The sequence below is a fragment of the Cyrtonyx montezumae genome, unplaced genomic scaffold (assembly GCF_038088225.1).
Source record: "Cyrtonyx montezumae isolate F1298 unplaced genomic scaffold, pur_monq_1.0 scaffold_75, whole genome shotgun sequence".
Lineage (NCBI taxonomy): Eukaryota > Metazoa > Chordata > Aves > Galliformes > Odontophoridae > Cyrtonyx > Cyrtonyx montezumae.
The window spans coordinates 249,844-277,349 of NW_027072084.1; the positions used below are offsets into that span (position 1 = coordinate 249,844).

The 27,506-nt window shown below is 56.2% G+C and overlaps 2 protein-coding genes across 4 annotated transcripts; both read left to right on the forward strand.

Annotated features, from left to right (window-relative positions):
* Positions 1-251: 251 nt before the first annotated feature.
* Positions 252-12,913, forward strand: TUFT1 (tuftelin 1). Of its 2 annotated transcripts, none has more exons than XM_065751587.1 (13): positions 252-341; positions 3,749-3,823; positions 4,538-4,642; positions 4,888-4,974; positions 6,173-6,253; positions 6,720-6,788; positions 7,636-7,749; positions 8,708-8,836; positions 9,592-9,686; positions 10,202-10,307; positions 10,693-10,776; positions 11,380-11,480; positions 11,901-12,913. In XM_065751587.1, exons 1-13 carry the CDS (start codon positions 270-272, stop codon positions 11,953-11,955), a joined length of 1,173 nt encoding a protein of 390 aa, XP_065607659.1. In that variant the 5' UTR covers positions 252-269; the 3' UTR covers positions 11,956-12,913. The 2 variants fall into 2 exon arrangements, with proteins under 2 accessions (XP_065607659.1, XP_065607658.1); XM_065751586.1 differs by lacking the exon at positions 252-341 and adding an exon at positions 3,200-3,285.
* An 878-nt stretch (positions 12,914-13,791) lies between these two features.
* SNX27 (sorting nexin 27) lies at positions 13,792-27,095 on the forward strand. Of its 2 annotated transcripts, XM_065751565.1 has the most exons (13): positions 13,792-14,076; positions 18,024-18,255; positions 18,478-18,670; positions 19,834-19,898; positions 20,266-20,370; positions 20,824-20,902; positions 22,121-22,284; positions 23,457-23,546; positions 24,140-24,289; positions 24,449-24,577; positions 25,053-25,112; positions 25,930-25,992; positions 26,950-27,095. In XM_065751565.1, exons 1-13 carry the CDS (start codon positions 13,802-13,804, stop codon positions 26,995-26,997), a joined length of 1,653 nt encoding a protein of 550 aa, XP_065607637.1. In that variant the 5' UTR covers positions 13,792-13,801; the 3' UTR covers positions 26,998-27,095. The 2 variants fall into 2 exon arrangements, with proteins under 2 accessions (XP_065607637.1, XP_065607638.1); XM_065751566.1 differs by lacking the exon at positions 25,930-25,992.
* The last annotated feature ends 411 nt before the right edge of the window (positions 27,096-27,506 follow it).

Genomic DNA, 27,506 nt, shown 5'->3' on the forward strand with positions numbered 1-27,506 from the left:
AGCAACACCCAGCGTGCCTTAATGGCCACGTGGGTGTGGCCAAAGTGGAGGGGGGCGTGACAGGGGCAAAAAATGGGCGTGGTTTCGGAGCAGATAGGTATAGTTGATGTGTGGGGGTGGGGTCGTTGAGGGGTGTGGTCAGAGCGAAGGGGCGTGGTCTCCCCGTGAACACTGCTTGGAAGAATGGACGTTGTTTGATGTGGGCGTGGCCAGGTGGGGGTGTGGCCGTATATAGGGGCGGTGCGCGGTGTGGGGCCACAGTTGGGGCCATGAACGGAGCTATGAACGGTGTGCGGGGTTGGTGTGCAGTGCTGGATGTGCGGCCCCACGGAGAGAGCTTGGTGAGCAGGGACCTTCCCGGGACAGCCTCTCAGCTTTGGGGCACCCCACAGAGCTGGGGAGCCATGGAATGGAATAGGGAGATGGGATGGGGTAGAGTTTTGGGATGGGGTGTTGGCATGGATGGGGCTTTGGGATGTCCACGTTTGGTCCCATGGCTGTGGGGCGGTGGAACCTGGTTTAGATGGGCTGGGGTCTTCTCCGTGACCCTTCCCTGTATTCCCCTTCCTTTATTCCTACCTCCGTGGTCCCCTTCCCCATATTCCCATCCCTGTATCCCCGTGTCCCTGTGTCTGAAGCGCAGGTGCTGGGGATGTTGGTGGCCCTAAGTGGATGGGAGTAGAGGAGCAGCTCATGAGCTGCTCAGTGCTGCTGAGACCCTATCGGATCTGTGGGCTCCTGGGGACCCCCAGCCCTCCCTGTCAGCCATTGGTGCTGAATGCTTTAAGCTCACGGCCGTGCGCTCCCATCGAGAGGCCCCGTTCCCGGCTCTTGTTTTGGGATTACTCATTGCTTACAGAACCACCCCGTGTTTTCCCTTCCCTATCGCTCACTTTTCCCCATTGCAGGCAGCTGCGGAAGGGCTCCGGGTGGGGCTGGCAGTGACCCAGTGCTGTGGCTCCATCCCAGCGTGGGGTGAAGCCCTGGTGTGGGGCTGATGGGCGCCGCTCACCCCACGGCTTTCCGTCAGTTTTTGGGGCACCGTGGCGTCCCCGTGCCTGGCCCCACCGGGTGACTCAGCCCCAATTCCCGCAGCCTCCTCCCGGCCTTATAAGGAGCGGCGGCGGCAGCGTTGGGCTCGTTTGGTTAATGGGTTATTAGGGTGATAAGCGCCTGTGTCACGCCGGGCATCTCTGGAGCTCGTTCCTAATTACCCCCAGTGATGGCCCCCAGGTCGGGTCTGGCCTGTTCCTGCTGAGCGCTGGGATGAAACGCGCAGTGCTCATCGTCCCCATCGCACTGTGTTGAGTTCTGGGTCAGAAAAGTGCCCAAAGGTCGGGAATGCTCTTCCGGAGTGTTGGCCTCATCAGGGTCGCTTGGCTTCTTTTATAGTGAAACTGCCTCTTGTAGGGGGATCTTCTCTTTTGGGGTGTTTGGTCCCAGACAAGAGCTGCGGATGTCTGGAGCGCTCCGGGTCACGGTGAATTCCTGAGGCAAATTGCAGTGTGCCAGGACCTGCGGTGCCAGCATCGGGGAACCGCGGCATGATGGGTTTGGGTTCTTTCCAAGCATGAGCTGAGCACGAGGAGTCCCATTACTGCTCTTTCTCCTGCAGGAAGTACCCAAATCCGCTGCACTCCTGATCTGGGGCTCTGTGCTGGAGGACTGGGGCTGGCACGGGGCATCCCCACGGTGCTGTGCTTCCTACTAGAGCCCAACCCATGGTGATGGCAACCCCCACTGTTATGGGGGTTGGTCACAATTGCGGAGCTGTAGGGATGGCAGTGAGCACAGGGCTCCAGAATCCCAGTGTGGGAGCATTGTGGAGCTCAGGGATCGGACGGCAGTGTGCCGGGCTCAGCAGCATCGCACCTCCATTGTGTGTCATGAGCACCCAGCATCCCCTTACACAGCGGTTTGCACCTCACAGCCCCTCCAGGGTGACCCCAAAAACCTCCTTGATGCTGCGCACCGTGGTGCTGTAGGGAAGGAGCAGCGCAGGCAGAGATTGCTGCACCAAGGTGCTCATGGCACGCAGAGCAGGTTCCTCCTGGAGCAGCCCTACTGCTCCTGGCCCGTACTCCATCTGTGGCACACAGCATGGGGACCATGGAGCTGCTCACTCAGCCTCCCCGCTGCATCCCCAGTGCTGTGTTTATCAGAATCAGGTTCTATCGTGACAAAAGCAGCCGTGTGCAGACTGCTGCACCGCTCTGAAGGCGGTGATGGAGATCAGCGTTGCGCTCGTGGCTTATCACGGCGCATCTTCCCCGGCAGCGGGATTCCCTCGGAGCGTTGGCAGCACCCCACCCTCGCGTGGGCTTTTGGGGCCAGGGATGGCGGCGGGCGTGGGATCCTCTGGTTGTAAACAACGCTGTGAGTGGGGCCACGTGGGGCAGCTGCCGGGATCCCAGCAGCTCCGTGATGGCACATTGAGCCCTGAGCCCTTTGCTCACGTAATGCTGTGACTCCGTGGTCTTTGAGGTCATTTCCAGCCCAACCGCTCTGTGAATGCATTGTTCTATGATCTATAGGGTCCCTTCCAAACCAACTGTTCTGTAATTTCATGATTCTGTGATCTGTGGGGTCCCATGTATCCCAGCCATGCTGTGATCCCACGATTCCGTGATCTTTAAGGTCTCTTCCAACCCAACTGTGCAGTGATCCCATTGTTCTGTGTTCTATGGGGTCCCTTCCGACCCAGCCAAGCTGTGACCTCATGGCTCTATGGTTCCTGTTTGCTTCCCATGTCCATGGGAGACGTGGGGATGCTTTGTATACAGATGCTGCCATGAGCCACTTCCCTGCCCTATAAAACCGCCGGCACTCCTCTGACCTCAGCACCCAAATGAGTGCTGTGGGTGCTGTGTGCACTGCGTGCTGAGCCTGGAATGTTTTCCAACCGCTTCGACCTTCTTGTTTCTTCCATAGGAAAACCTCCCCTGGAGTAGGAGTTGTGGGGTTGAGCGGTCAGTGCTCTGTGCGGGGTGGAACAAAGGGGTCCCTGCAGGAGGAGCCCTCCAATCCCAGGAGCCCAGGCACAGTGAGAGCAGCGTACACCCAATATTTTGGAAACAAACCCACGGCTTGTCGAGACTTGGGCGGTGCAGAGAGCGCTTAGAAGCGGAGCGGCACAATCCCTTGGCGCTGCTCCGAGGGTGACGTGGCCAGGCGTGGTGTGGGGCGGGCACCGAGCGGGGCTGGGTGCGGGGTGCTGAGCGGCCCCAGAGCACCGGGATCTGCTGCAGGGTCGCTGGGAGCATGAGTGGCTCTGGAATTGGTGAGGTCAGTGTGGGATGGGTTTTGGGGACCCAAATGGGGCAGTTTGGGTGTCGTGTTCTGCGTTCCCTGTGCCGAACATCACTGGAGTGCCCACATTGGAAGGCTGTGCCGGTGGGAAGGGTTTGTGGAAGCAGCAGTGCTGCTGATGGCCACGGTGCCTCCCCCCAGCTCCAAGAGGTCAGTCTGGCTGTGGCTGCATGGAGAGGGCAGGGGAGGAGGAGCTGCTTTGCCCTTCTCTGGAATGTCAGTGAGGTCCCTGTGCGGTGGCCGCGTTCTGAGTCCGGTGCTTCTTCCTTCGTGCTACCTCAGCCTTGGCTCCTTGAGCCCCGATGGGCTGCATGAACGTGGCTGCTGCGTGCCAACTCACTCAGTTGGAGTCGGGAGTTGTTCTGAGGGCTGTGGCTTCCCAACCACGCCGGGCTGCCGTGCTGGGTGGCTGCTGCCTGAATCCCACCCTCTGTTCCAGGAGAGCGTGAAGGTGCTGAGGCTGACGCTGCCGAATGAGCTCCCGGGTGAGCGGCGCGAGCAGACGAAGCAGAAGGTGCGCTCCCACCACAGGGACACTGAGATGGGTTCGTGTGTGTGCACGTTCCCATGTGCGGGTGCGAGTAGGGGCTGAGAATGAGGCTTTGTGAGCAGCTGTGGGGAGGGGGCTGAGCTGAGGGGGGTCACAGATCTATGGTTTGGATTGGGACGGGCCCTTAAAGGTCATCTAGTCCTACGTCCCTACAGTGAACGGGGACACCACAGCTCCATCAGCACTCGTAGCCCATTAGCCTGACCTTGGGTGTCTCCAGGGACAGGACAGCACTGCCCACATATCTTTGCGGAACCTGTGCCAGTGCCTCACCACCCTTCTCATAAAAACCTCCTTCCTTCTGCCCTGCCTAAACCTCCCTCTTTTAGTTGGAAACCATTTCCCCTTGGCCTATCACGCACATTCTGCTGAAGAGTCCATCCCTGTCTGCCTTACAGCCCTTTAGATCCCAAACGCTGTCCTCAGATCTCACGGAGCCCTCTCCTCCCAGGCTGCACAGCCCCAGCTCTCAGCTTGTCCTTTGGGGGTGTTCCATCCCATAGGAGCTCTATGAGCTGGGAAGAGCAGCTCCCAGTGCATTCAACACTTTGGTGCCAGCTCCTTGTCTGTGTGCAGTGCCACGCTGCTCTGCCGCAGCACACGGTGCTGATTTGCCTAACCCTGGGCAAGCTGTTCCAGCCGGGCTGGTCCCAGAGCTCTGCTCTTTGTGTCTCGCAGCCAGTGGGAAAAGCCTTCGCCATGGTGGCCAACAGATCGAGCAACGGCCACGCGCTGGCATCCGAGCGCATCAAGTCCAACGATGGAGATGAGGAGATCATCAAGGTGTGTTCCTGGCTCCCAGGGCTGTGTTCAGCCATAAGAAAATTGGGATAAAAGTTGGCGTTGGAGGCTGGGCAGTACCCATTGGCTTCTGAACGTGGTGGGGAAGGAGAATGCTGGAAGGTGAAGGGCACTTTTTGGCTTCCAACAAAGAAGAGAAAGAGTATGGTGAAGTGGGAATGTGCAGAGTGCATCAGAGGGGTTGGAGTCGGTGCTATGGGGTCAGTGCTGGCATTTCTCCCCTCCAGGTCTATCTGAAGGCGAGGGCTGAGGGCAGTGCGAACCACGAGGAGCACGTCAGCCAGCTGAAGAGCGAAGTTCGGCACATCCAGGAGGTACTCAAGACCCCGAGGGACTCGGGTTGCATTGCTGCACCATGCTGTGCAGAGCTGTGCCGCGCCGCGCTGGCAAACTGGCTTAACCCTCCAGTTTGTTGACTTGCCCGTACAGGGCAGTCGTCTAATCAAGCACCATAAATTAATTCAGCCTGACTAATTGCTCTGCTATATGGACTGAATTTGAAGAGAATTGCGCGATGACTTTCCCCCAAGGCTGTCCCCTGCTGCCTGGGTGCGGCGGTGCCTCTCGTTAAAAGGCAGTTTCTTTGGAATGTCTCATCTCCCGAAGTAAACTGGTTGATGAGCTCTGGGCCCATTAACCCTTCCTCTGCTTCTGCTTGGACAGTGCTGCTGGGGAGGCGGAGAGCTTGTGAGACACAGAAGTGGTTGCATGGTGGTTCTGGGCTGCACAACTTTGACAAAAACTGGGGGAAAAAGTTGGGGGAAAAGAAAGAATAAGGAAAAAAAAAGGGGTTAAATTGGGGTTTGTTCTCACATGAATTTATGTGCTGAACTTCTGTGCTGGCCCCAGGACAGCTGTAATCCTCTGTGTGAAGAGACAAGAATTAGCTCAAGCCATGAGCTGTGGTGGTGGGGGTATGAGCTGCCCCCTGCCCCACTGCACCATCCCCGGCAAAATGCTTTACCCCCAGCCCTAATGCAGGTGGGGCAGGGAGCTCCAGACCCAGAACCGAGTTCTGTGTGACTGAGGCACGCAGCTCAGCACCTCCAGCCCCACAGCCAAGCGGTGCTTTATGGGGGCAGGGCTGAAGCTGTGCTGCTTGCCATCGGAATGCTTTTCTTTGAGAAGGGCTGGGGCGAAGCCTGCACAGCACTGCCCTGCTCACTTTCTCTGACTAATTTGGGGAGCTGCACGTCAAGACTGTGCATGTCGGAGTCCTGCAGGGAGGAACAAGGGTCTTCCCAGCACTTCAAAGGTGTGATCGATGAGTAACGCCGGAAAAATCTTCCCCATTGTTGCTCTCTTTTGGGTTACTTCTGCCCATGAGTGTGAGAAAGCCGCTGGGTGAGGACGGTGCCCTCTCAGCAGAGCTCCCGTAGCACGCAGTGTAGGGACGCGACGGATCGCGGGTCGGTGCTGGGCGTCCTCGCGGCCCCTGCACCCACGTTTGGTTTCTTTGGGGTCGAACGACTCTGTGGTGTGGGTTGAGCTAAATTGACTTGCCTTTGCCAGGCTAGAAGTTTTTTGAAGAAGCTGCGGGAAGACTTAAGTAGTAAACTTGAGAGCAGACAAGGAGATAAAGAGCACACACAGGTAATGGGAGCGCGTCTTGGGCGTTGATTGGCACGCGCTTTGTAAACAAAATGGTGTCATCTTTGTGTCCAGAAGGTAATAAAAGGGGCCTTAAAGGTTACGGTGCTTGTGGCACCCACTTGGCAACACTCATAGAATCACAGAATATCCCAACTGGGATGGGACCCATAAGGACCACTGAGTCCAACTCAGAGAAATCCCAAGTTGGACAGGACCCATCATCGAGTCCAGCCTGTGGCTCCACAAAGAACCACCCCAAAATCAGACCCTATGTCTGAGAAGACATCTACAGGTTACATGAGAGACCTGCACTAGTGGGTAAGGAGTCAGGACATGGGATGCATCAGCATCGCGCGCTCTGCATGCTCCTCTGCAAGAAACGGGGCCGGGATTGCTGCGGGGCTGCGTTGGGTGTGCATGGCTGTGACGTGGGTATTACAGGGTTGGTGCTGCCTGTCCCACACAGGTGCTGGAGGAGCAGAACGGGAGCTGGCTGCAGCCAGAGAGGCTCCACGCTGAGCCTTGGGAGGAGCAGGTACGTGGAACAGAGGAACATCAGCTTCGTGTTTAGAAGCACCAGCTTTAGTTTGCTGTCCTCGTGAAGGGGTCTGGCCGTTCCACTTTGTCTCTAGTGAGCTCTTGCAGTAGGGTTTTATCAGTGACAGGACTGAGTGCAGCCCAGAGCAATAAAAGTCATGGAACCCCAAAACCATTAGGATTGGAAGGAATTGCCCCCACCATCTCTGCACCCTCTGTGGGACTCTCCCAGCAGATTCCAGTCTGCCTGGAACTGGGGAGCTCCACACTGGGCCCAGTGCTGCAGCTGTGCCCTCCCCAGGGCAGAGCAGAGGGGAAGAGCACTGCCCTGCCCTGCTGGCCCCACTCTGGGCACTGCACCCCAGGGAACCATTGGCCCTCTGGGCCATCAGGGCACACTGCTGCCTCATGGTCAGCTGTTGGTCAACCAGGATACTTGGCCATGAGGACACACTGCTGTGGCCCGGGATAACTGTTAGTTCTCCACTGATCAACTGTTGGCCAACCAGGACACCATTGGTCTTCTTGGCCACCAGGGCATGCTGCTGACTCATATTCAACAGTTGACCAACCATTGGTCAACTGTTGGTCAATTGTTGGTCAATCAAGACCCCCAGATCCTTCTCTGCAGAGCCCCTACCTGCACTGATGCTGTGATTTTCCTCCCCAGGTGCAGGATCCTACACTGCCCTTGGTGATCCTCATCAGGTTCCACTCCACGTGACTTAGGGGCACAGCACATTGCACTGAGGGCTGGAGCTGGGTGTGGGAGGAGAGAGTGGGAGCTGAGTGAGCTCCTTGGGCACCTCCTTGGTGCTGAGCCTCCCCTGTTCTTGTCCCCACAGGATGAGGATTGTTCAGGAGCTGACGTGGAGAAGATGCGGCAGACAGTGAGGAGGCTGTACACGAGGCTGCAGGAGGCTGAGAAATGCCATCAGCTGGAGAAGAAGGACCTCGAGGTGAGTGCATTGAGCACTTCCCCATTCAGAATGGGATTTTGAGATGTTTTATTTTCATTTTGGAAGCCACATGCAGCTCTCCCATCAGCCGATGTTGTCCCATCCATGCAGTGCTGTGCCTTGGCTCCTGCCCTTCAGAGTTCAGTGCTGCTGCAGCCTCTATCCCCTTCCTTGGGATGGGTCGGGACACAGAGGCCATGCTGCTGAAACCAAGTGGCCGACGTCACCTCCACATGACAGCTTCCCTCTGCTGAGTTGTGCTGGCACAGCTGCCATACTGCACGATTCCCTCAGGTTGTGTTCCTGTGACGCCCCAGCTCCCATCCTGTCCTACAGTCCAAACTGGTCCCAGGAGCTCAGGGCCTGCCCTGAAGTTGGTTAGGGATGGCAGGATGACATGGGGACATGGCCTGGAGCAGTGACAGCATCAGAGGATACACATCCTGGTCCTTCTGCGCAGGAACCCACGTGTCCATGGTGGCACATGGGGATCTTTATGGCATTTTTGGTTGGATGCAATGCCAGCTGTGGGCTCTCAGCCTGGACGGAGGCATCGGGTGATGGGTTTGGGGATCTTCAAGTGTCTTCCACTTGCCTTGCTGGAGCCCAGTTCTTGTGTTGTGGGGACACACGGGGCACACCTGTCCCTCCCCAACTCTGAGCATTGGTGCTGGCTCTCCAGGGTTGGTTTGGAGCGGGAGGAGCCCGTGGATGGCCTCGCACCGCACACGGCTCAGAGCAAACATGTTCCTCATGTTGGAGGTGTGTTTCTTGCAAGAGCATTTTGGCACTCGCTCCTTTGAAGTGCTTTGAAGCGGGGGAGCTTGACAAAGAACCTCTCTCAGAAGCATGCTGGGCTGCTTGCCATAAGCAAAACCTTCCTGCTGAGATCCCAGAGCACAGCAGGGCTCCAGGGGCTGTGCTGGGTGTGTGCTGAGGGCTCTCTGTCCCTTTACAGAGGACGGTGTCACGGTACCAGGAAGAAGCAGAGCAGACGAGCTGTGCCCTGCGGAGAGCGGAGAGGAGTGTGGTAGAGAAGGAGGTGCAGGTGGATGAGCTGCAGAGGCTGCTGGCGGGGATGGAGAAGGTACCAACACTGCAGTCCCGTGTTCTGCCCCCGTGCAGAGCTTGGCTTCCCTGCCACGTTTATCCCAAAAGCCGTTGTGAGCTGACTGCTGGGAACACCTCTGTCCAACTGGTCCTGCTTTAGGCTTGCATTCCCCAGGTCTAGAAGATCTGGTTGGTCTGTGCAAAGCCTTCCTGCTGGGTATCCTAGAGATGAGCACACAGTCTAGACAGCTGCCCGGTTCTTCTTGTGGGGGCATTAACACAGCCTGCAGCCTGGGTTGCTAATTATCCAGCTGTGGGCTGCTCATAGCAGCACTAAACTCATAAATCTAACAGTGCAGCAATGTGGAACTGTGTTCTCGGGCTCAGGAGTGAGGCAGAAGTAGAACATATGGATTGGGAGGGACCCTATAGACCACAGAGCCATGGGATCACAAAATTGTTGGGTTGGAAGGGTCCTTAACCCACCCCCCCACCGTCCTATCACTGTCTGCCTGCATACAAAGCGACTCTCCCTCCTATTTGTGAGCTCACTTTAGGCACTGGACTGCTTTGTGCCTCCCTGCATCCTGGGGTGAAGGAAAGGGATGTCTGCTGTGGTCACTCCGCAGTGCCTCTGTCTGTCTGTCCGTCCCATGTGTAAGCCCAGGGCTGGTGCAAACAGCCCGCGAGCTCAGCGGGAGCCTGCGCTGCATCTGCTCAGCACAGGAGGCAGGCAGCATGTGTTGCGACTTGTTTCCCCCACGCGTAACTCGGCCCCTCGCCCCGCTGCAGGAGCACAGGAGTTTGCTGCTGAAGATGAAAGACAGCGAAGCAGAGCTGGCACGGCTGAGAAGTGTGGAAGGTGACAAGCTCGCCGAACAGGACCGGTGAGGCTCAGCCTCTGCCAACGCCGCAGCAAGCCCACGCCGCCGGGTCGGGGTGTCAGCGCGCCGGGGCATGACTGCACATTCCTGCGCAGGGCGTGCTCGTCTCTGGCTTGCAAAACAGCACCCCATGAGCTGACTCATCCTCAAATACCTCCCGCAGCGCAGCTCGGCGCTGCCCGGGACCTCTAGCGGCTGCGATCCTGCCCTGGGTGCTGGGCTGGCTTCACCCGGGTGGTGCCCATGTGCTGCGGGGGTTAATTGGCAATGAGTCGTTACTGGAAGGCCTCGTTTGTGGGCTGATGCTTCCTGATGTTCCTGTGTCCCCGCAGTCTGCCGTCAGGAGGCTTTGTGGCTCCTGTTCCGATTGGGTTTGTCTCTGTCTCTGCTCACTGCGTCAGTTCAAAGTATTTCAGACCGGTGTGGCTGTGGGGGGGATGGAAGCTGGGCGCCGCGCGGTTGTGCCCTCCTGGGAAGGGGTCTGACGGCTGCTGGATTTTCCCGTTGTGTTTTCCCAGGTCAGCCAAGCTGGAGAAGGAGGTGGCCATGCTGCGGGAGAAGATCCACCACCTGGACGACATGCTGAAGAGCCAGCAGCGCAAGGTCCGCCAAATGATCGAGCAGGTGAGCAGGATGGGCTCAGCGTGGCTGTGTGGGGCTGACCAAAGGGACAGAGCCCTGTGTGACCGCCCCGGAGCAGTGACAAACCCCGCGGTGACAGCAAAGTGACAAACCCTGCAGTGACAGCACAGTGGTGGCAGTGGCGCCCGGGGAAGGTAATAAGAGGGCTCTGGAAGAGTGGAGGCTCAAACGGTACAGAGGCTCCTTCACCAAGGGCTGAATTCTCAGACTTAATTGGAGGCTTTTCTAATTGTTTTCTATGCAGATTGTGGAGGTAATGCTGTGGGTGTGAGGCTGGCTGGGCCTCCCTCCTTCCTCCCTGCTGTTTAAGCCATGCACACATGAAAAGGATTTTCTTTTTTAAGCTACTGTGGATGTTGTCTTACAGCTCCAGAACTCCAAAACGGTGATTCAGGCCAAAGATGCTGTGATCCAGGAGCTGAAGGAGAAAGTCGCTTACCTGGAGGCTGAGGTGCGTCCCAGCGTGGCCATTCTGGGGTCTGCTTTGGGATGGAGGCACTGCTGGGTGGCAGCAAGCTCTAGGCAGGGCAGCAGCAGCACAGCCATCTCCTCGCAGTGTCACTTTGTGGTGTCACCAAGAGCTGTGGTGTGGTGGCTCCCAGCAAAGCCAGGGCTGCTGCGTGCCCCGATGGAGTCCGAAATAACTTCATCTCACACATTTATCTGGCAGCAGAGCCCAGCTTGCTCACAGAGCTGCGTGCATGTCAGAAATTAGAACTGCATTCTAGCCTCTGGGATCATAGCAAGTGTCAAACTTCTCTCCTTTTTTGGAGAAAAACTGAGCCTGCGTCATCAGTGCACGCATTTTCTTCCCTCCGTGGTGATTTGTTTTGCAAATCTTTGTGTGGGGACAGCATTTGAGCAAAAAGGCAGAAAATGATCCAGGATTTCCACATTCCAGGTCCTCCCTGGCTCCTCTGGAGTGGTTCCTGTATAGGGCTGGAGTTCCTTCTCCTCTCAGAAAGCTGCCCCCTGATGCTGGAGCAGCTCCACATTTCCCAGCACAGATCTGTGCCAGCTGCCCTTTGCTCACTGTGGTTCCCATCTCTTGCAGAACCTGGAGATGCACGACCGCATTGAGCACCTGATTGAGAAGCAGGTCAGCCGGGGCGGCCACAGCTCCAGAGCACGTTCCAAGTCAGAGTACGTCAGCAGGTAGGTGTGGGGCTTAGCCCACAGCTCCACGTCTCATTTTGGGGCTGTGGGAGGTGGTGCTGGGCGTTGGGGCTGCACCCTCTACCTTTGTGAAGGTGCTGTGTTGTTTCTGCTCCTCCTTTGGGGTGATGCAGTGGAACAGAGGTTCCCCATATGGGTGGTTTATGGGGAAATGTTCACAGAGCAGCGCTGGGATCACCGATCCCACAGCTTTTGTAGAATCATAGAATGGCTTGGGATGGAAGGGACAGCAAAGATCATCTTATTCCAACCCTCTGCCACAGGCAGGGTTGCTATCCACCAGACCAAGCTGCCCCAGGGCCCTATCCAACCTGCTGAACTCTTCCAGGGATGGGGCACTCACAAACTTTCTCCTGGTTTCACCCAGCTGAACAAATCCTTTCTCTTTCTCTCTTGCAGCAAAAGGCTGATGGGCCCCAAACCTCTGCCTCTCATTCGAGTGGTGGAAACATGAGTTTTGAGGGTTGGAGCGAGCTGAAGACTCTCCCCTTGTTCTCCTTGACCAGACTTCCCTGCTTGACTGTTCTCTGGCCTCTGTGCTCCGTCTGCCCTGGAGCTGCTGGCAGAGGGCTGTGCCCCGGAGGACAGATGCGGCCAGGGCGGTGCTGGCAGAGGAAGGAGGGCTGCGAGGTGCCCATGCTGCTGTCCCTCGGGGTCCCACGGATGCCAGCCTGGAGCTGGTGGGGACATTGAGGACGAGGTGCTCCTGGGCTACAGGGCAGGGCTCGCTTCCCTGCTCAGCTCTGGGTTCTCCAGGGCTGCTCTGTGAGCAGCTTCTGAAAGGTCTCATCAAGGCGGAGCCGCCTCTTCAGATTGTAGTTTGCCAACGTGGACTCGGGGTTTAAATTATTAAAAAATTATAAAAAATCACTTACAAAACAAGAAATCCTCCTGAAACTGGACTCCTTCATGCAATGAAGCCCAATGAGTTGGGAGCCTCCACCTCTGATCTACAGCACTTTTGCTGCTCTGAACCTGTCAAGATTCCTGTGGCCACAATCAGTGGATCAGCACAACACAGTTGGTGGATCGACACAGTCATTGGATCCACACAGTCGTGGTAGAGACTCAACTGCTGGACCAATACAGTCGACACAGTTGGTGGATCAACACAATCGGTGGAGGGACTCCATCTGCAGATCAACACAATGGATGCAATCGGCTTAGCAACACAACCAGCAGATCAACACAACCTTCTCCCAGTCCCTCTGTCACGAGCATAGGGAAATGGTGCCCGATGTACCTCTCGTGTTTAAACCCAGAGACGGTTTGGTTTGTACCTATATTTATTTCAATAAATTATTGGTGTCTTCCAAGGATGTGGCGACAGGCATGATTGCTGCTGTCCAGCTCCAGGGGAGTGTTTTGAGGACTGCCTGTCCCACGTTTGAACTGGAAAATGCCAACCTGCTTCCTCCAGCCTCGGCCGCCGGTGCGCTGCTACGCGTCCCGCGCGCGGGTCAACCCGGAGGAGCATTGTTTGTAGTGAGCGGAGCGCTGAGGCAAAGTGCTGTATGTACACATCGCATCTGTTAATACAAAAATACATGTCTTCATCTGTCAGCCTGTGCTCTGTTGAATAGACGGTGTTAACAGTGCCAACGTGCCGGGGTGCAGTGTGAGTTTGTGGTTTTCCTGGGATCACAGAATTGTTTGAGGTGGAAGGGACCTCTGAAGGCCATCACTCCCACCCCTTTAGCTCAAACCATTTCTGGGGTTCTGAAGGTGATCTGTAGGGCTCCTTCTGACCCAACTGTCCCACACTCTGTGATCATTAAGGTTAGAAGATCACAGAACTGTTGGAAGAGACCTTTAAAGACCACCTGGTCCCACATCCCTGCAATGAATGGGGACACCCTCAGCTCCACCAGGTGCCCCATTCACTCTGACCCGTGGGCATCTCCAGGGATGGGGCACCGCTGCCCATCGCTGCTGGGGAACCTGCGACAGTGCCTCACCGCCCTTCTCATTCAAACCTCCTTCCTTCTGCCCTGCCTAATCTCCCTCTTTTAGTTGGAAACCGCTTCCCCTCGTCATATCGCACGCTCTGCTGAAGAGTCCATCCCCTTCTCTCTTACAGCCCCATTAGATCCTGCACGCTGCCCTCGGCTCCATCCACCCCCCCCCCGTTGCCCCGGTGACAGCGCGGCGCCGCAGCTCCCGCACTACATCTCCCATCACCCCCCGCGCGCCCTCGCGCTCTACAGAGGTTCGGACTACGTTTCCCATCAGCCATCGCGCGTACGGCGGCCGAGGGGGCCCTGCGCGCGTGACGGCGCGGCCCGGCGCTGCCCGCAAAGATGGCGGACGAGGAGGGCGAAGGGCCGCCGCGCTCGGCCGCGGCCCCGCAGCGGAACGGCGGCGATGAAGGAGCCCCGGGGGGACCGCGGGTGGTCCGCATCGTGAAATCCGAATCCGGGTACGGCTTCAACGTGCGGGGCCAAGTGAGCGAGGGCGGACAGCTGCGGAGCATCAACGGCGAGCTGTACGCGCCGCTGCAGCACGTCAGCGCCGTGCTGGGCGGGGGGGCGGCCGACCGCGCCGGGGTCCGCAAAGGAGACCGCATCCTGGAGGTGTGAGTACGGGGGGGGCCGCCGCCGGGCCCGGGCTGCGGGGGAGGGGCGTGTGTGGAGGGGGTGTGGTGGCTGCATCGGTATTGAGGGGGTGTGGGGGTGGGGGGCCGGTTCTGAGGGGGTTCTGGTGTGGCTGACGGGCGTCCTGTGGGGGTTGGGAAATGGGGTCTTGAAGGGGTCCTGAGTGGCTTTGGGGGGCAGCCTGACGAGGCTGAGGGCTTCCTGAGGGGACTGTGGGGTTTGGAGTGTGCACTGAAGGGTTTCAGGGGGATTCTGAGAGGTTCTGGGGGTGTCCTGAGGAGTTGTAGCGGGGTTTGAGGGGCTGAGGGGGTTCTGAGGGGTCTTAGGGGAGTTCCTGCAGCATTATAGGGAGGTCCTGAGAGGTTTGTGGGAGTCCTGAGAGGGCTGAGCTTCACTGAAGTTTGGGGATGTGTAATGGGGGTTATGGGGTCTGGGCCCCAAGGAGGCATCTGAGTCTGCTATCCCCCCATGGGGCTTTGCATGGGGCTGTGCTCCATTCCTTGCACTGGAGGCTGCCCCCTCCACCCCCCACATGGGGCTTTTCGGGGCAGTTCAGAGGGTGCTGTGCCAGTGTTGTCCCTGAGAGCTCTGGGGGACCCTTTGGCTGTGTGGATGCAGTCTGCCATCTCCGCTGTGCTGATGTTTTGAGGTTCCCTGTCTCTGTGGTGTGTGGGGATTCCTCCCTCAGCAGTGTGCTCAAGGACAGCTCTGGGGTCCGTACGGGTGCTAGAGGGATGCTGTTGAACTGGTGTTAGTTACTTCCTGAGCCCTTCGTTGTCCTGTGTGGGGATTACAGGGAATGTCTTCCCATAGAAATGCTTCTGTGTGTTGAAACCTCTCCTTTCTGTTTCCTAAAAATTCCCTGAAGTGTTGACTTTGTGGGCCAACATCAGGGATGTCTCTGTGCAGTTCTATGGGTTGTTTCTCCCATGCTGAGCAATCCCTGCTGTTTTTTACACCTTTGTACTTGGTGCTGAGTTGGTTAAGCTCAATTACTTATTAATTACAGGGATTTCCCAGCAGCTGGAATGCCTTGCTGCCAGGCTCTGAAGGACAGCACGGGGCTGGAGCCGGCTGTGCCCTGCGGCAGGCACGGGGCTGGGATTCAGCTCTTCCCAGTGACCCAAATCCATCCAGCTTTCATTTTCTGTGCAGCAGAAGCGTTCGGGGCTGAATTCTGCACCTGGAGGAGCAACGTGGGAACTGCGCTTATTGACCCAGGGAAATATCTGTATGCATTGCAAGGTGCCAGGTTGGAGCTCTGCCTTGTGGAGATGCTTAAAATGCAGTGTGGGGAGGAGACACAGAGCTGTAGAGGCTGGAAAGGGACCTTTGGAGATCCCCTAAAGCAGTTCCCTGCAGCAGGATTGCATCCAGATGGGCTTGCATATCTCCAGAGAAGGAGACCCTGCCACCCCTCTGGGCAGCCTGTTCCATCTCGCTAAGGAGCAGGATTTCCTGTCCCTGCCCATCTCCAGGGCAAAGCCGCTTCCTCGTTTCCCTCCGGATCATCTCGTAGCACCATCAGGTTGGCTTTCAGCTTCTCCCTGTATCGACTGTCACATTCATTAGCTGAGCTGCATCAGTCAGCTCGCCAGCCCTACGCTGCCTGCGTGTTCAGCACGACGTGGGCATTAATTAAAATCCAGCTCCTGCGAGTCAGTCTGAGCGTGCTCATGAGTCGAGCAGGAAACAATAAAACAGACTCCAAAAATAGCTCTGGTTTCCCGTCCTTTGCGCCGTGGCATACGGGGCTCCAGGCTCTGTCGTGGTTGTGCTGAACAGTGTGCACAGAGCTAGGGGACATGGATCTTGCTCCAGGCTCTGGCCAAGGTGCAGTCTGAAGGGTTTTTTTGAGTTCCTGTGCTCTCACAGTCCTTTCTCACCATCCATTCTACACTCCTGTACCTAACCTGCAGCTCTTGCTTTCCAAGGCTGATTTTGCAACACAGCCACGGTGCGCTCTCTAATCTCCTTAGCTCGTTGTGTGTTTGTGGGTGTTGAGGGCATTGGAGTCAGACAATGAGAGCTCATTTAGTTCTTGATTATCATCCTGAATGACAATCATAACTAATCTCGGCGGGGAGGAGCACTGCACTGCTGCTAACTCTGTCTGCAGGGAGCTTGCTCGGAACAAGTTAGCGAAGATGTTGTTCTTGATAACAGGGAGCTCAGTGAGACCCTCGTGTGGGTGTGATGCCGAGGGGTCTCCTTCCCACCTGTCCTGCAGAACGGGGGAGATGTTTTGTGTTTTGCTAACAGGCTTTCCCCATTTTTTCTCTTGAGGCTTTGGCATGGCATCGCCCAACCAACTCTTTCTCAGCTGGTGAGAAGTCTGCACGGCTGTGCAGAACCTGCACTATGCACTGGGGCTCCTGACAGTGCCACGGACTGGCTCTGTCCCTTAGGAAATGAAACTCTCTTCTTGGCCTGAAGTCTGACGTTGCATATCAACATGGGCCAGAGGAAGCTGGTGCTGTTCTGGGGAAGCACAGAGCTGTCTGTGGGAAGGACATGGCACCATTTGTTGTGCTGCTCACGCAGAGGGCACGTTGCCAGAAAATCACCTTACGGAGCAGTCAGCATGCTTACCTGCACCAGGGACACAGGAGCATGGCTGGACTTGGGGCAAAGCTCTTCCTGCTGCTGTTTACGCAGGGAATGCTTTGGATACCAGACTCCAAGCAGAGTTTGTGGAAACTCGCTACTAAATGTCACTCTTATCAGGAGGAAAACCATGCTCATCCTCCTCAGATCTGGGAGAGGACACAACAGTTCTCTCTGGACCATTCTCAAAGTGACATCTTCCCAAGGTGTGTGCTGCAGGGAGAGGATACTCAGAGGTGCTTGGAGACCAGCTCTTGTGGTCTGGGTGGAGCAGGGCCAGGCTCAAGGACCTATTCTTGCTGTGGCAGAGCTGCTGGGGGATAGCAAAGCTGTTCGCCTGAAAGGAACATAAGAGAGCTCGCGTCTCCTCAGCCAGCAGTGCAGCTGACATGCTCGTGGGTGCTGAGTCTGGGGTGAGAGAGGCAGCTCCTAAAGTCAGTTCCCCATGCCCTGTGTTCATGTCAGGCTGCTTTCCCCTTGTTCATTTCCTTTTCTTGTTCCTCTGTAAGCTTCAGTTCAGAAGTATGGAAATCTCTTTCGTGTTTTTGAGCTGTTAGAGGATCCGGAGGTGGCTTTTGGCTGAGCAGAATGGTGTGTGTTGGGCAGTTGGTGTTTCTTCCCTCATTCTGTTGTCACCTCATGTTCTGGGGTCAAACGTCTGTGGAGTTCTGAGTTATGAAACTTGTTTCAGGTATTCACATGTGTGAACCTCGTTGGCTCCAGAGTTGGTCCTGTGTGAGCAGTGTGTGGTTCAGCGGGGCCGAGCAGCTGTCCTGTGGCTGGAGGTGCTCAGGATGAATGGGGCTCTGTCGCCCTGACCCATGGAAGTGTCCCTCCCCGTTGTAGCTGTTGGGGTGGGACAGGCTTTAGGGTCTCTTCCAGTCTAAAGCATTCTCTGGCTCTACAAAGCCCATAAAGAACTTCTGGCTGTGTCAGAAGCTCCTAAACGAGGTACTGTAACAAATAACCCAATAAATTGTCAGTAGGTGAAACAGATGAAGCTTAAACACGATGTTGTGAGAGCAGAGCAGTGCAGCTGAGGTCTGCTTGCTTCCTGGCAGAGCCAAGCTGCAGAGCTGCTCCCACCAAAGCAGAACTTGCAGAATTTGAACATGGGAACTACGTGGGTTGGGTTTTTTTTTGTTTTTTTTGGTGTTTTTCTTGCTGCTCTCTAGCTGGTGCAACCCACTGCAGGGAGGGAGTTGAAGCCATGGAAATGTCAGTCACCTTCTGCTGGTGGGGAGGCAGATCTGTGCTGGCTTTCTGGGCTGGCTCAGGGTGTTTTCTTGGCCTTGCTGATGGCTTCCCCACTCTCTTACAGGAACGGGGTGAACGTCGAAGGAGCAACACACAAGCAGGTGGTGGACCTGATCCGTGCTGGGGAGAAGGAGCTGATCCTGACGGTGCTGTCAGTGCCTCCCCATGAGGCCGACAACCTCGACCCCAGCGACGACTCTTTGGGGCAGTCCTTCTACGACTACACGGAGAAGCAGGCTGTGCCCATCTCCATCCCCACCTACAAGCACGTGGAGCAGAACGGCGAGAAGTTTGTGGTTGGTACTGGCTGGGGCTTTGCTGCTGGGAGGGTGAATGGTGATGCTGGGGGGCTCTAGGGGGACAGAGGAACCTCTGCACTGGGACGTCTGCTCTCTGCACCTCCCAGCCCCATCCGAGCACCTCCTCAAGGTGATGCTGGAAGCACTGAACCACACTTCTCATTGCAGCTCAAACCCTCCTGGCTGCACTCTTGAGCTGCTCCACTCTGCTCCCCTCAGGTGTACAACGTTTACATGGCCGGTCGGCAGCTCTGCTCCAAGCGGTACCGTGAGTTTGCCATCCTGCACCAGAACCTGAAGCGGGAATTTGCCAATTTCACCTTCCCACGTCTCCCTGGGAAGTGGCCCTTCTCCCTGTCAGAGCAGCAGCTGGATGCCCGGCGGCGAGGGCTGGAAGAGTACCTGGAGAAAGGTATGGAGCTGAGAGCATGAACTTCACAGAATCACGATGTCCCAGAACCATAGGGGTAAGAGAGGATCTCCAGAGATTCCACAGCCCAACCCTAAAGCATTTCCCTACAACATGTTGTCCAGGGTCACGTCCATATGGGTTCGAATCTTTCCAGAGAAGGAAATTCCCCCATGCCTCTCTGGGCTCAGTTCCAGGGCTCTTCCACCCTCATGTGCAGAACTTCTTCCTCACTTTCTGACAGAACTTCCTGGGCTCCAGTCTGTGCCCACTGCCCCTTGTCTTGGCACTGAGCAGTGCTGAGCAGAGCCCAGCCCTGTTCTCCTGGCCTCTGTCCTTCAGACATTGGTCAGCACTGATCAGATCCCTCTCAGCCATCTTCTCCAGGTGAACACCCCCAGGGCTCTCAGCCTGTCCCCACCAGGAGGTGCTGCAGGGCTCTCCCAGCACTTCTCAGTCTGCCTGGAACTGAGGAGCCCAGCGCTGGGCCCAGTGCTCCAGCTGTGCCCTCTCCAGGGCAGAGCAGAGTGCAGGAGCACCTCCCTGCCCTGCTGGCCCTGCTCTGGGCAGTGCACTCCCAGTCCTATTGGCCTTCTTGGCCACGAGGGCACACTGCTGGCCACCAATACCCCCACATCCTGGCACTTGTTCCTCTGTGAGGGAGGGCAGCTCGTTTCTAGCTGCCTTTTATGGCTGAAGCACTGTGCTCCATCACTTTGTGTGAGCACCGCAGTGGGATGTAGGTCAGGTTCTCCCCACCCCACACAGCTCATTCATCTTTCTCCTCCAGGAAGGTCGCATTCGGATGCAACATGATGCACTTTGGCTCCAAATTATTTCCTGAACTTGACCTGAATTCCCAAATAGCTCTGGTCCCTCTGGAATAGCTATTTATGAAATCCTCACACCACTTTTAAGTACAGCTGAAACCTTCTGTTGGCTGAGTGCCTGCAGCCTGTGCTTCACCCAGGGGAAATATCCCACGTGGTGATCTACCCAAGCGCTGTACTCACTACTTGGTGCCAGCCCACCTGCCCTCCTTGCCTTTGGCTGCCTGAAGAACAGAGGGGTGTTGTCACCCTGCTGTCACCCTATCCTTCAGGCCCTTCATGGAGAGGTGGTTCCCTTTCCCCTGGGTAGGCCCTGACCTGTGCTCTGTCCTGCAGTGTGCTCCATCCGCGTCATCGGAGAGAGCGACATCATGCAGGAGTTCCTGTCGGAGTCGGATGAGGTAGGCACGTGGGCAGCACGCTGCAGCCCTGCTGTGGTAGAGCCTGCACTGGGGAGCAGAGACACTGACAAAGCTGCATAGAAAGCAGCAGCAGAAAGGCAAGGGTGCCCCCAAGCCTTGCCACGCACTGCTTGCCCCCCACCTGACTGGGCTGCTGCCTCTTTCAGAATTCCCCACTGCAGCCTGAAAAGGGATTCTGGAGACTTGTTGGGTGTGATGGCGTACAAATGACCATGTTAATTAGCAGTGCAAGACAGTCAGTAGTTGGTCCATGGAGTTCTTGGCTCAGTTCAGTCGGGGCTGGGAGAGGTGACCCCCAGCCCCCCAACCTCACTGAGTCCTGTCCTCTTTTTTTTCCTTTCCTCAGAATTACAACGGTGTCTCGGATGTGGAGCTCCGGGTAGCATTACCAGACATAACAACAGTGACAGTCAGAGTCAAAAAGAACAGCACTACAGACCAGGTGTACCAGGTGGGCTCCTTTATTTTCATTCTTTCTCTTGAACGTGAAAGGTGAATGCGATCCGTGCGATACCTGAGGCCCTGAAGGTGCTCAGTGGCCCCTCTGCCCCTCCTGAGCATCAGCATTGTAGCAGAGAGGGTGGGAACTGTCAAGTCCTGACCTCACACCACGCTGAGACAGCATTTCCTTGGCTTGGCTGCAAGGACAGAGCAAGGGATGAATTAATTGTCCCCGATAACATCTTAAAGCTGACGGATGGCTCCGAGCACCGCAGCTGTAACGCAGTGTGCCTGGCACAGGAGTCGCGTGCATCCAGCACCCACGTTCTCCTTGGTGTTAGCACCTTGGGGTAGGCAGTGCTCGGGGCAGCCCACGCAGAGCTGGCCCAGCCCTGCAGAGCAGCGGCCAGGGGGTGGCGGCTCCTGCTGCGCTCACCCCGTCTTCCCTTTGGTTGCTCTCCAGGCTGTGGCTGCTAAAGTTGGAATGGACAGTGTTACCGCCAACTACTTCGCCTTGTTTGAAGTGATCAATCACTCCTTTGGTAAGTGCCAAAATCCACCCGGCGCCGGCAGCAGCCAAGGCAGTGCTGGCAGATCCCGAGGGCGCTCCTGCAGCTGTTATCTGCACTCACAGAACCACGAGCCCCTGGAGGAACTGGGCAGGCACAGCGCTGATAATGAGGAGCCCTCAAAGTGTGATGGCTTTTTTTTTTTTTTTTGCTGCTGTTTGACTCTCCCATTCCTAAGCAGTTCAAGGAGACTCTTTTTGTTAAACTGAGATACGTTTTACTTTGTTTTGAAGAGAGGTGGTAGCCAGCATCACTGAAACATGGCTGGAGGTTGGGCACAAGCAGCATCTCAGTGCAGGGCAGAGGAGATGGGATTTGCTTTGTGCACACGTGGAGCTGGGTCAGGGCTGCAAGCTGCAGCTCTCCTTCTCATCTGTCCTTCAGTGTCTGATGGGATTTAAGGTTGAAACATGGGATTTTGGCACTTCGTACTCCTCCTTCCAGCTCAGCTTGTGCGGGGGGCTGCCGGGCCTTGGTGAGCTCTGCTCTTCCCCAGCTTCACAGTGGGTTCACTGAACCAGCACTGTCCCCAGAGTCACAGTTGCACGGCAGAATGGGAGCGATGGGTTTGTGTTTCCCTGTGATGGGTTCTGAGCTGAGCATGTTTCTCATTCCCAGCCAGGTACTTTTGTTGCCAAATGTGAGCACTGGGACAGGGCTGTGCTGGGGTTCCTGTGCTCTGGCACAGTGTCACGCAGGCTCCAACCACAGCTATTAATTCCTCGTCCCTGAGTGCTGTGCTCCTCACTCCAAAAAGCAAAAGCTTCACTTAACCTTTCTCCCTTGTGCTTTCTGGATGCTCACAGAGAGCATCCCCATTTATTTCCATTTGGATACACTCCATTTAATTTCCTTGGAAACTGTTAAGTCTGTCTAAGTAAGGTGGTGGCCATCCCCTTCCTGATGGGCAGGCACTCCATCATCGTGAAGCTCTGAGTGCAGGGCTGGCTGCTGGCAGTGCTGCCAGAAATCCCAGCTGCTTCATTTAGGTTAATGCAGAGGCATGGCAGCGTGTGCACCACTGGGGACCTGGAGATGGTCCTCACCGCTGTCACGGTGTCATATGAGACAAAGTGTCGTGGTGAAATTCCTGTCCACGCCCTGGAGGCCATCACAAGGGACTGCTAGGGTCCAGCACCATGGAAGCAGGTGCTGAGTTAGGCTTATCCCCATCTCCTCTGCTTCTTGCAGTGCGCAAGCTGGCGCCCAACGAATTTCCCCACAAACTCTACGTGCAGAACTATACCTCGGCGGTGCCAGGGACGTGCCTGACCATCCGGAAATGGCTCTTCACGACAGAGGAGGAGGCTCTTCTCAATGACAACGACTTGGCAGTCACCTACTTCTTCCATCAGGTGGGTGCCTGATTGCTCCGTGGGTGAGAGCTGGAGCTTTGTGCTGGAGGTAAGCCAACCCAGGTTGGATATCAGGAAGAATATTTTCTCTGGAGGAAGTGGTGATGCATTGTAATAAGCTGCCCAGGGAGGAAGGGAGTCACTGTCCCTGGAGGGGTTCAAGAACTGCAGAGATGTGGCACCTGGGGATACAGTTTGTGGGCATGATGGAGTGGGTTGGGGTTGGACCTCGATGATCTTAGTAGTCTCTTTCAACCTTAATGATTCTGTGAACTGCTGGCAGCCAAGGGCCCAGCTCCCACAACTAGGGCAGCCACTGCTCTCCTTGTCTGAACTGCTTTGAGGAACAGCAGTGCCTGGCCTGGGTGCAGTCTGGTGACGGGGGCTGTATGGTGGGGCTCATACAGCTCTCAGTGCTGCCCCTGCCCAGGGTGAGCTGGAGGGATCCTGTGTGGCTACACTCCATGAGTGGGATGTTTTCCCCAGCTCTGTATGAGGTCTGTGGGCAGCTGGGGAGCAGATTTCTCCTTGCTCTGCAGAACCACAACATTTCTGTTGTTTCACCTGCCCCCCCCCCCCCCATGCTGCTGCCCTATAGGATGAAGTGAGCCTGAGAAGAGCCGTGTTCTCCCATTGACTGTAGAAAGCCAGGCTAGGATGGCCAGCCCAGAGGTAGATATCTGTCAACTTCAGTAAGATGGGTCCTGCTCTGTCTGTCTCCACCACCAAAAATGCTCTCCTGACACTCCGAACTGAGCCAGTACCCGCCCCTGGTAGAAACTGAAGTAAAGATTGTCTCTGGCAAGCTGTGTGATTTCCTAGACTGGCTCTTCTGTTGGCCAGGAGTTTTGGGAGTCACCAGGCAGTACTTGGGCTATGCAGGGCTGGAAGAAAGGCTGCTCAATCTGAAGGGTAATGCAGGATTCCATGCCAGTGCAGCCCTCCAGCAGCACGGTGGGCTAAAGCCAGGGGAAACACAAACACACAGGCAAAAGCAGAATGCCAGGCAGCAGTTGTCCAGATCCATCCTTTTCCTCCAGGGGATGTTATTCCAAAGTCCTCCTGGACAGTGCTCATGTGCTCCTGGTGGCCCTGGGATGTGGTGTTGGGATCCTGCAGTCTGACTGCTGGGTTTTCTTTCCTTTTTTTTTTTTTTTCTTTCCCTGCTTAAGGCTGTTGATGATGTCAAGAAAGGCTACATCAAAGCAGAGGAGAAGTCCTACCAGCTACAGAAGCTGTGTGAGCAGAGAAAGATGGTCATGGTGAGTTGTCCCACCTGTCCTGCTCATTTCCTCCAGCAAGCACTTTGCAATGCTGTACCCAGCACCGCTCCAAGCAGTGACAAAACCTTGTGCTAAAAGGTGACTGTAGCAGTCCTTCCCCTGCAGCCCTCCAGGGACAGCTGCTGCTCTCCAGTCATCGAGAGGCAAAGGTCTTTTTCTATCCCAAACAGTCCCAGAGGTGGCAGCACTGGCCTCACAGAGAGGGGCAGGCCCTGGGCACTCACAGTACAGCTGCTGTGCTCCTGTGCCTTCATTTCTTTGTAGCCTGGAAAAAGTCCAGGACTCAGCCCACACTGGGGCCCATTTGCAGCTCTGACATCCCCCACTGTGGACCCAGGAAGAGTCAACTGAAATGCTGATAACCTCTTAATGATTAACCAACGTGAGGATCAGTAAGCTGACACTTCCTGCACTGGGTCATCCTGTAGCTTGTTGGTTCCTGCTCCTCTTGTGGCTTTCTGGTGACCAAAGGGAGATACGGCTCTTGGGAAAGCGGGGCTGCAGGTTCTGAGGGGGGCTGGGTCCCCACCCCATAGTCTAACCAGGTCAACGTGCCTGCTTTCTCTCTGCAGTATTTAAACATGTTGCGGACGTGCGAGGGTTACAACGAGATCATCTTCCCTCATTGCTCCTGTGACTCTCGACGGAAGGGACATGTGATCACAGCCATCAGCATTAAGCACTTTAAACTCCATGCCTGCACTGAGGAGGGACAGCTGGAGGTGAGAACATGGGTCCAGACTCAGCCCCATTGCTTTGTAGGAAGCCCCAGAGCTCCAGGATGCAGTCCCTGACCCTCTTCATGTGGCTTTGCTTTGCCACCCAATGTGCCTCGACCCCCTGTCCCCCAGGGGCTCACTGGGGTTTTGTCTCCCCCTTAGAACCAGGTAATAGCATTTGAATGGGACGAAATGCAGCGGTGGGACACGGATGAAGAGGGAATGGCGTTTTGTTTTGAATACGCTCGAGGAGAGAAGAAACCCCGATGGGTTAAAATCTTCACCCCCTACGTAAGTAGCCCCATTCCTCACAGGTTTGAGAAGAAGCCAGAACTGCTTCGTGTGCGGGTGAAGGCAGTGGCAATTGCTGTCACCCAGGAGTCCATCCTGGGAGCAGTGGTCTTCAAGGTCTTTGTCAGTGACACAGACATTCTGTGGTTCTGTGATACGTACGGTCCCTCTCAGCGCAGCCGTTCTGTGATCCCGTGGTTCTGTGGTCTTTGAGGTCCCTTCCAACCCAACCGTGCTGTGATTCCATAGTTGTGTGATCTGTAGGGTCGCTCTCAACCCAACCATTCTGTGATCCCGTGGTTCTGTGCTCTTTAATGTCCCTTCCACCTCAGCCATCCCGTGCTTCCATGTCCGTCTGAGAGCTGCTCAACACCCCCAGCGCTGCGGTGGGGACGTGGCCGCCAGGAGGAGCCAGCAGCACAGGCCGGGCGTTGGGTGCTGCGTGATCTGAGCTGCGCCCGCTTTCTCTTTGCAGTTCAACTACATGCATGAGTGCTTCGAGCGGGTTTTCTGTGAGCTCAAGTGGAGGAAAGAGGTAAGGACCCCGTGACTGCAGGGAATTGCCTTCGCCTCCCATAGCAGTGTTTTTCTGGCAATTGCTCCTGCCTGCCCCCAGGCAAGAAGGGCTGAGCAGGGAGCAGTGGGGTGTTTGGAGCAGGGAGCTGGCTCTGCTGGGAGTTACGTTTGCAAAGCTGCAGAGCACTGTGTGTCACGGTCCAGCAAGGAGCTCCTAGGCTTAGTGGGCTCTGCTCTCAGGTGCAGGTGGCAAAATCTCTGTCCTGCAGCTGCTGAACTGTTCAGAAAGGGCTCTCTTATACTCAGAGCCATGCTGTCACCCCAGGCTCACTGTGCTACAGAGCTGGGAGTTCCAGGGCTTGGCCCAGTATTGGACGTGAGGTGCTGCAGTGGGATGAAGGGTCCCCACCGGGTGACATCGCTGTCACTTTGGGATGGCACTGTCCCTGCCCTGGGCTCAGCACCACGCTCAGTGCTTCTGTGTGGCTCAGGGCTGCATCCTGGCTGTGGTCTGGGACCAAAGCTCTGGGCCAGGGGTGGGATGGAGATGGAGATCTGGAGCTGGTGGTGCTGATGCTGGAGCTGTGCTGGAGGTGGTGCTCATGTGCTAGTGCTGGAGCTGGATTTCTGGATCTGAGGGCCAACAGTGGAGCTGGAAGTGGTGCTAGTGCTGGTGGTTGTGCTGGGCTGGAAGTTTTGGTGGTGCTGGAGCTGCTTTGCTGTGCAGAAGTCCCACCATCCCCCCCTCCCGCTGCTCACAGCCGCCTCGCTCCCCTCCCACCCCCTCAGGCTCCGTTTTTTTATTTATCCCCTTTCCATCTTTTTCCCTCGTCAAGGTGGAGGAGGAGGCAACAGACAAGGATAACCAGAACTGCAGCACAGACACGGTGTGCAGCAAGGTAACGCGCTGCAGCAGCCGCCGGGAGCTCTGCTTCCCACTCAGCTCCGCAGCGCAGAGCAGCGCCTTCTGCTGCTCCCAGCGCCGCTCCCGTTGCACTCACACAGCTCAGCGCAGTGTTTTGCTCCACGTGTTTGTGATGGCTGTAGGCTGTGCTGCTGTGCCTCGTGGAGGGCGGCTGTACCTGGCTGTGTGTGGCTCTCTCTGCCTGTATCTGGCTGTGTGCGGCTGTAGCTGACTGTGTGTGCCTGCAGTGAGCTGTGTGCGCCTGTACTGGGCTGCACTCAGCTGTGCTCTCTGAGGTGGAACACCCCCAGAGCCCCTTTGACAGTGTCACCGCTGCGGAAGGAGCCCCCGGCCCCACACGCCGCTCCCTCTGCCCCACAGATGCTGAGCAGTGGATAACATGCAGGGCAACCCCCAGCACTGTGGGGCAGAGGCTGTGTGTGTGCTGAGCATCCCCTGGCTGGGCGCAGAGCTTTGGTCCCATTCTGTTGATACACATCACTGCTCTTTGGGACACCTCACGGCTCCCAGCCCCCCACCTCCACACCAGTGGGACAGGAAGTGATGCTGCAAACTGAAATAAAAGGACTGGATGGAGTGTGGCAGTCGGATGGAGTGCTCCAGATGCAGCATCGGGGTCTCGAGGTCAGGTCTGCTGCTGGGATTGCTCCTGCCTCCTGTCTGTGCTGTGGGGCGTTTGGTGCTGTAGGGAGAGGGCAGAGCCGTCCCAGAGCTGAAATACCCCAAACTAAACCAAAAATCCAGCAGTGGGCAGGAGTGGAGTGAACAGGAGCTGCAGCAGCCCCGAAGTGGGGGCAGAGATGGGGAACAGCAGCGAAGATGTGGGGCACATTACTGGGTCTGCACCCTGTGGGGCGCGTCTCAGGGTCCCCACCCCATGGGATGCGTGGCAGTGCTGCCCTTTGATGTCAGCCCTTCTCCTCTCTTGCAGAACATCTTCCAGACGGTGCGGTCACAGCAGAGGGACGCGGCCACTTAACCCCACGGCGCAGCGGAACGTAACCCCCACCCCCAAATTAACACTTAAAAATTCTGTTATTGTATTAAAGCCCTTAAACTAAATATTATTAATAATAACACCGTTTGTGAACGTCATCTTTGTGGGACGGCAGAGGGCTCAGCCCTGCACCTGTGGGTGGCTCTGATTCTGATTTTTTTTACAACTGGAAATTGAATTCATCCATTGGCACTATTTGGATGTGTGTGTACTCAAAAAGGAAACTGACAGCAGCAGCCCATGGAGAAATGTGCACACCCACGTCCACTTATGTCCATATCTCCTCTGGGGTTTCCTTTTGGGGGCAGTGCCCTCTGCAAGGTCTTCATGCGCATCCCTCCTTCCACCCCATTCTGGGTTTAAAAATTGGACTTTATAGAGAAGAAAATAAGGAGAAAAAAAAAGAAAACAGGGAAAGGAAAGAAGGAATAGGGGAGAAAAAAAAAAAAAGGGGGAGGGAGGAATAGAAAAGAGGAAAAGGAAAGAAAATG

Bases quoted from the DNA above. Each gene is read 5' to 3' on its own strand.
- TUFT1 (XM_065751587.1), top strand. From the start codon at position 270: ATGAACGGAGCTATGAACGGTGTGCGGGGTTGGTGTGCAGTGCTGGAT. The intron at 6,789-7,635 runs GTACGTGGAACA...TTGTCCCCACAG, and splicing joins CTGAGCCTTGGGAGGAGCAG to GATGAGGATTGTTCAGGAGC. The intron at 10,777-11,379 runs GTGCGTCCCAGC...CATCTCTTGCAG, and splicing joins TCGCTTACCTGGAGGCTGAG to AACCTGGAGATGCACGACCG.
- SNX27 (XM_065751565.1), top strand. From the start codon at position 13,802: ATGGCGGACGAGGAGGGCGAAGGGCCGCCGCGCTCGGCCGCGGCCCCG. The intron at 14,077-18,023 runs GTGAGTACGGGG...ACTCTCTTACAG, and splicing joins GGAGACCGCATCCTGGAGGT to GAACGGGGTGAACGTCGAAG. The intron at 23,547-24,139 runs GTGAGTTGTCCC...TTCTCTCTGCAG, and splicing joins AGCAGAGAAAGATGGTCATG to TATTTAAACATGTTGCGGAC.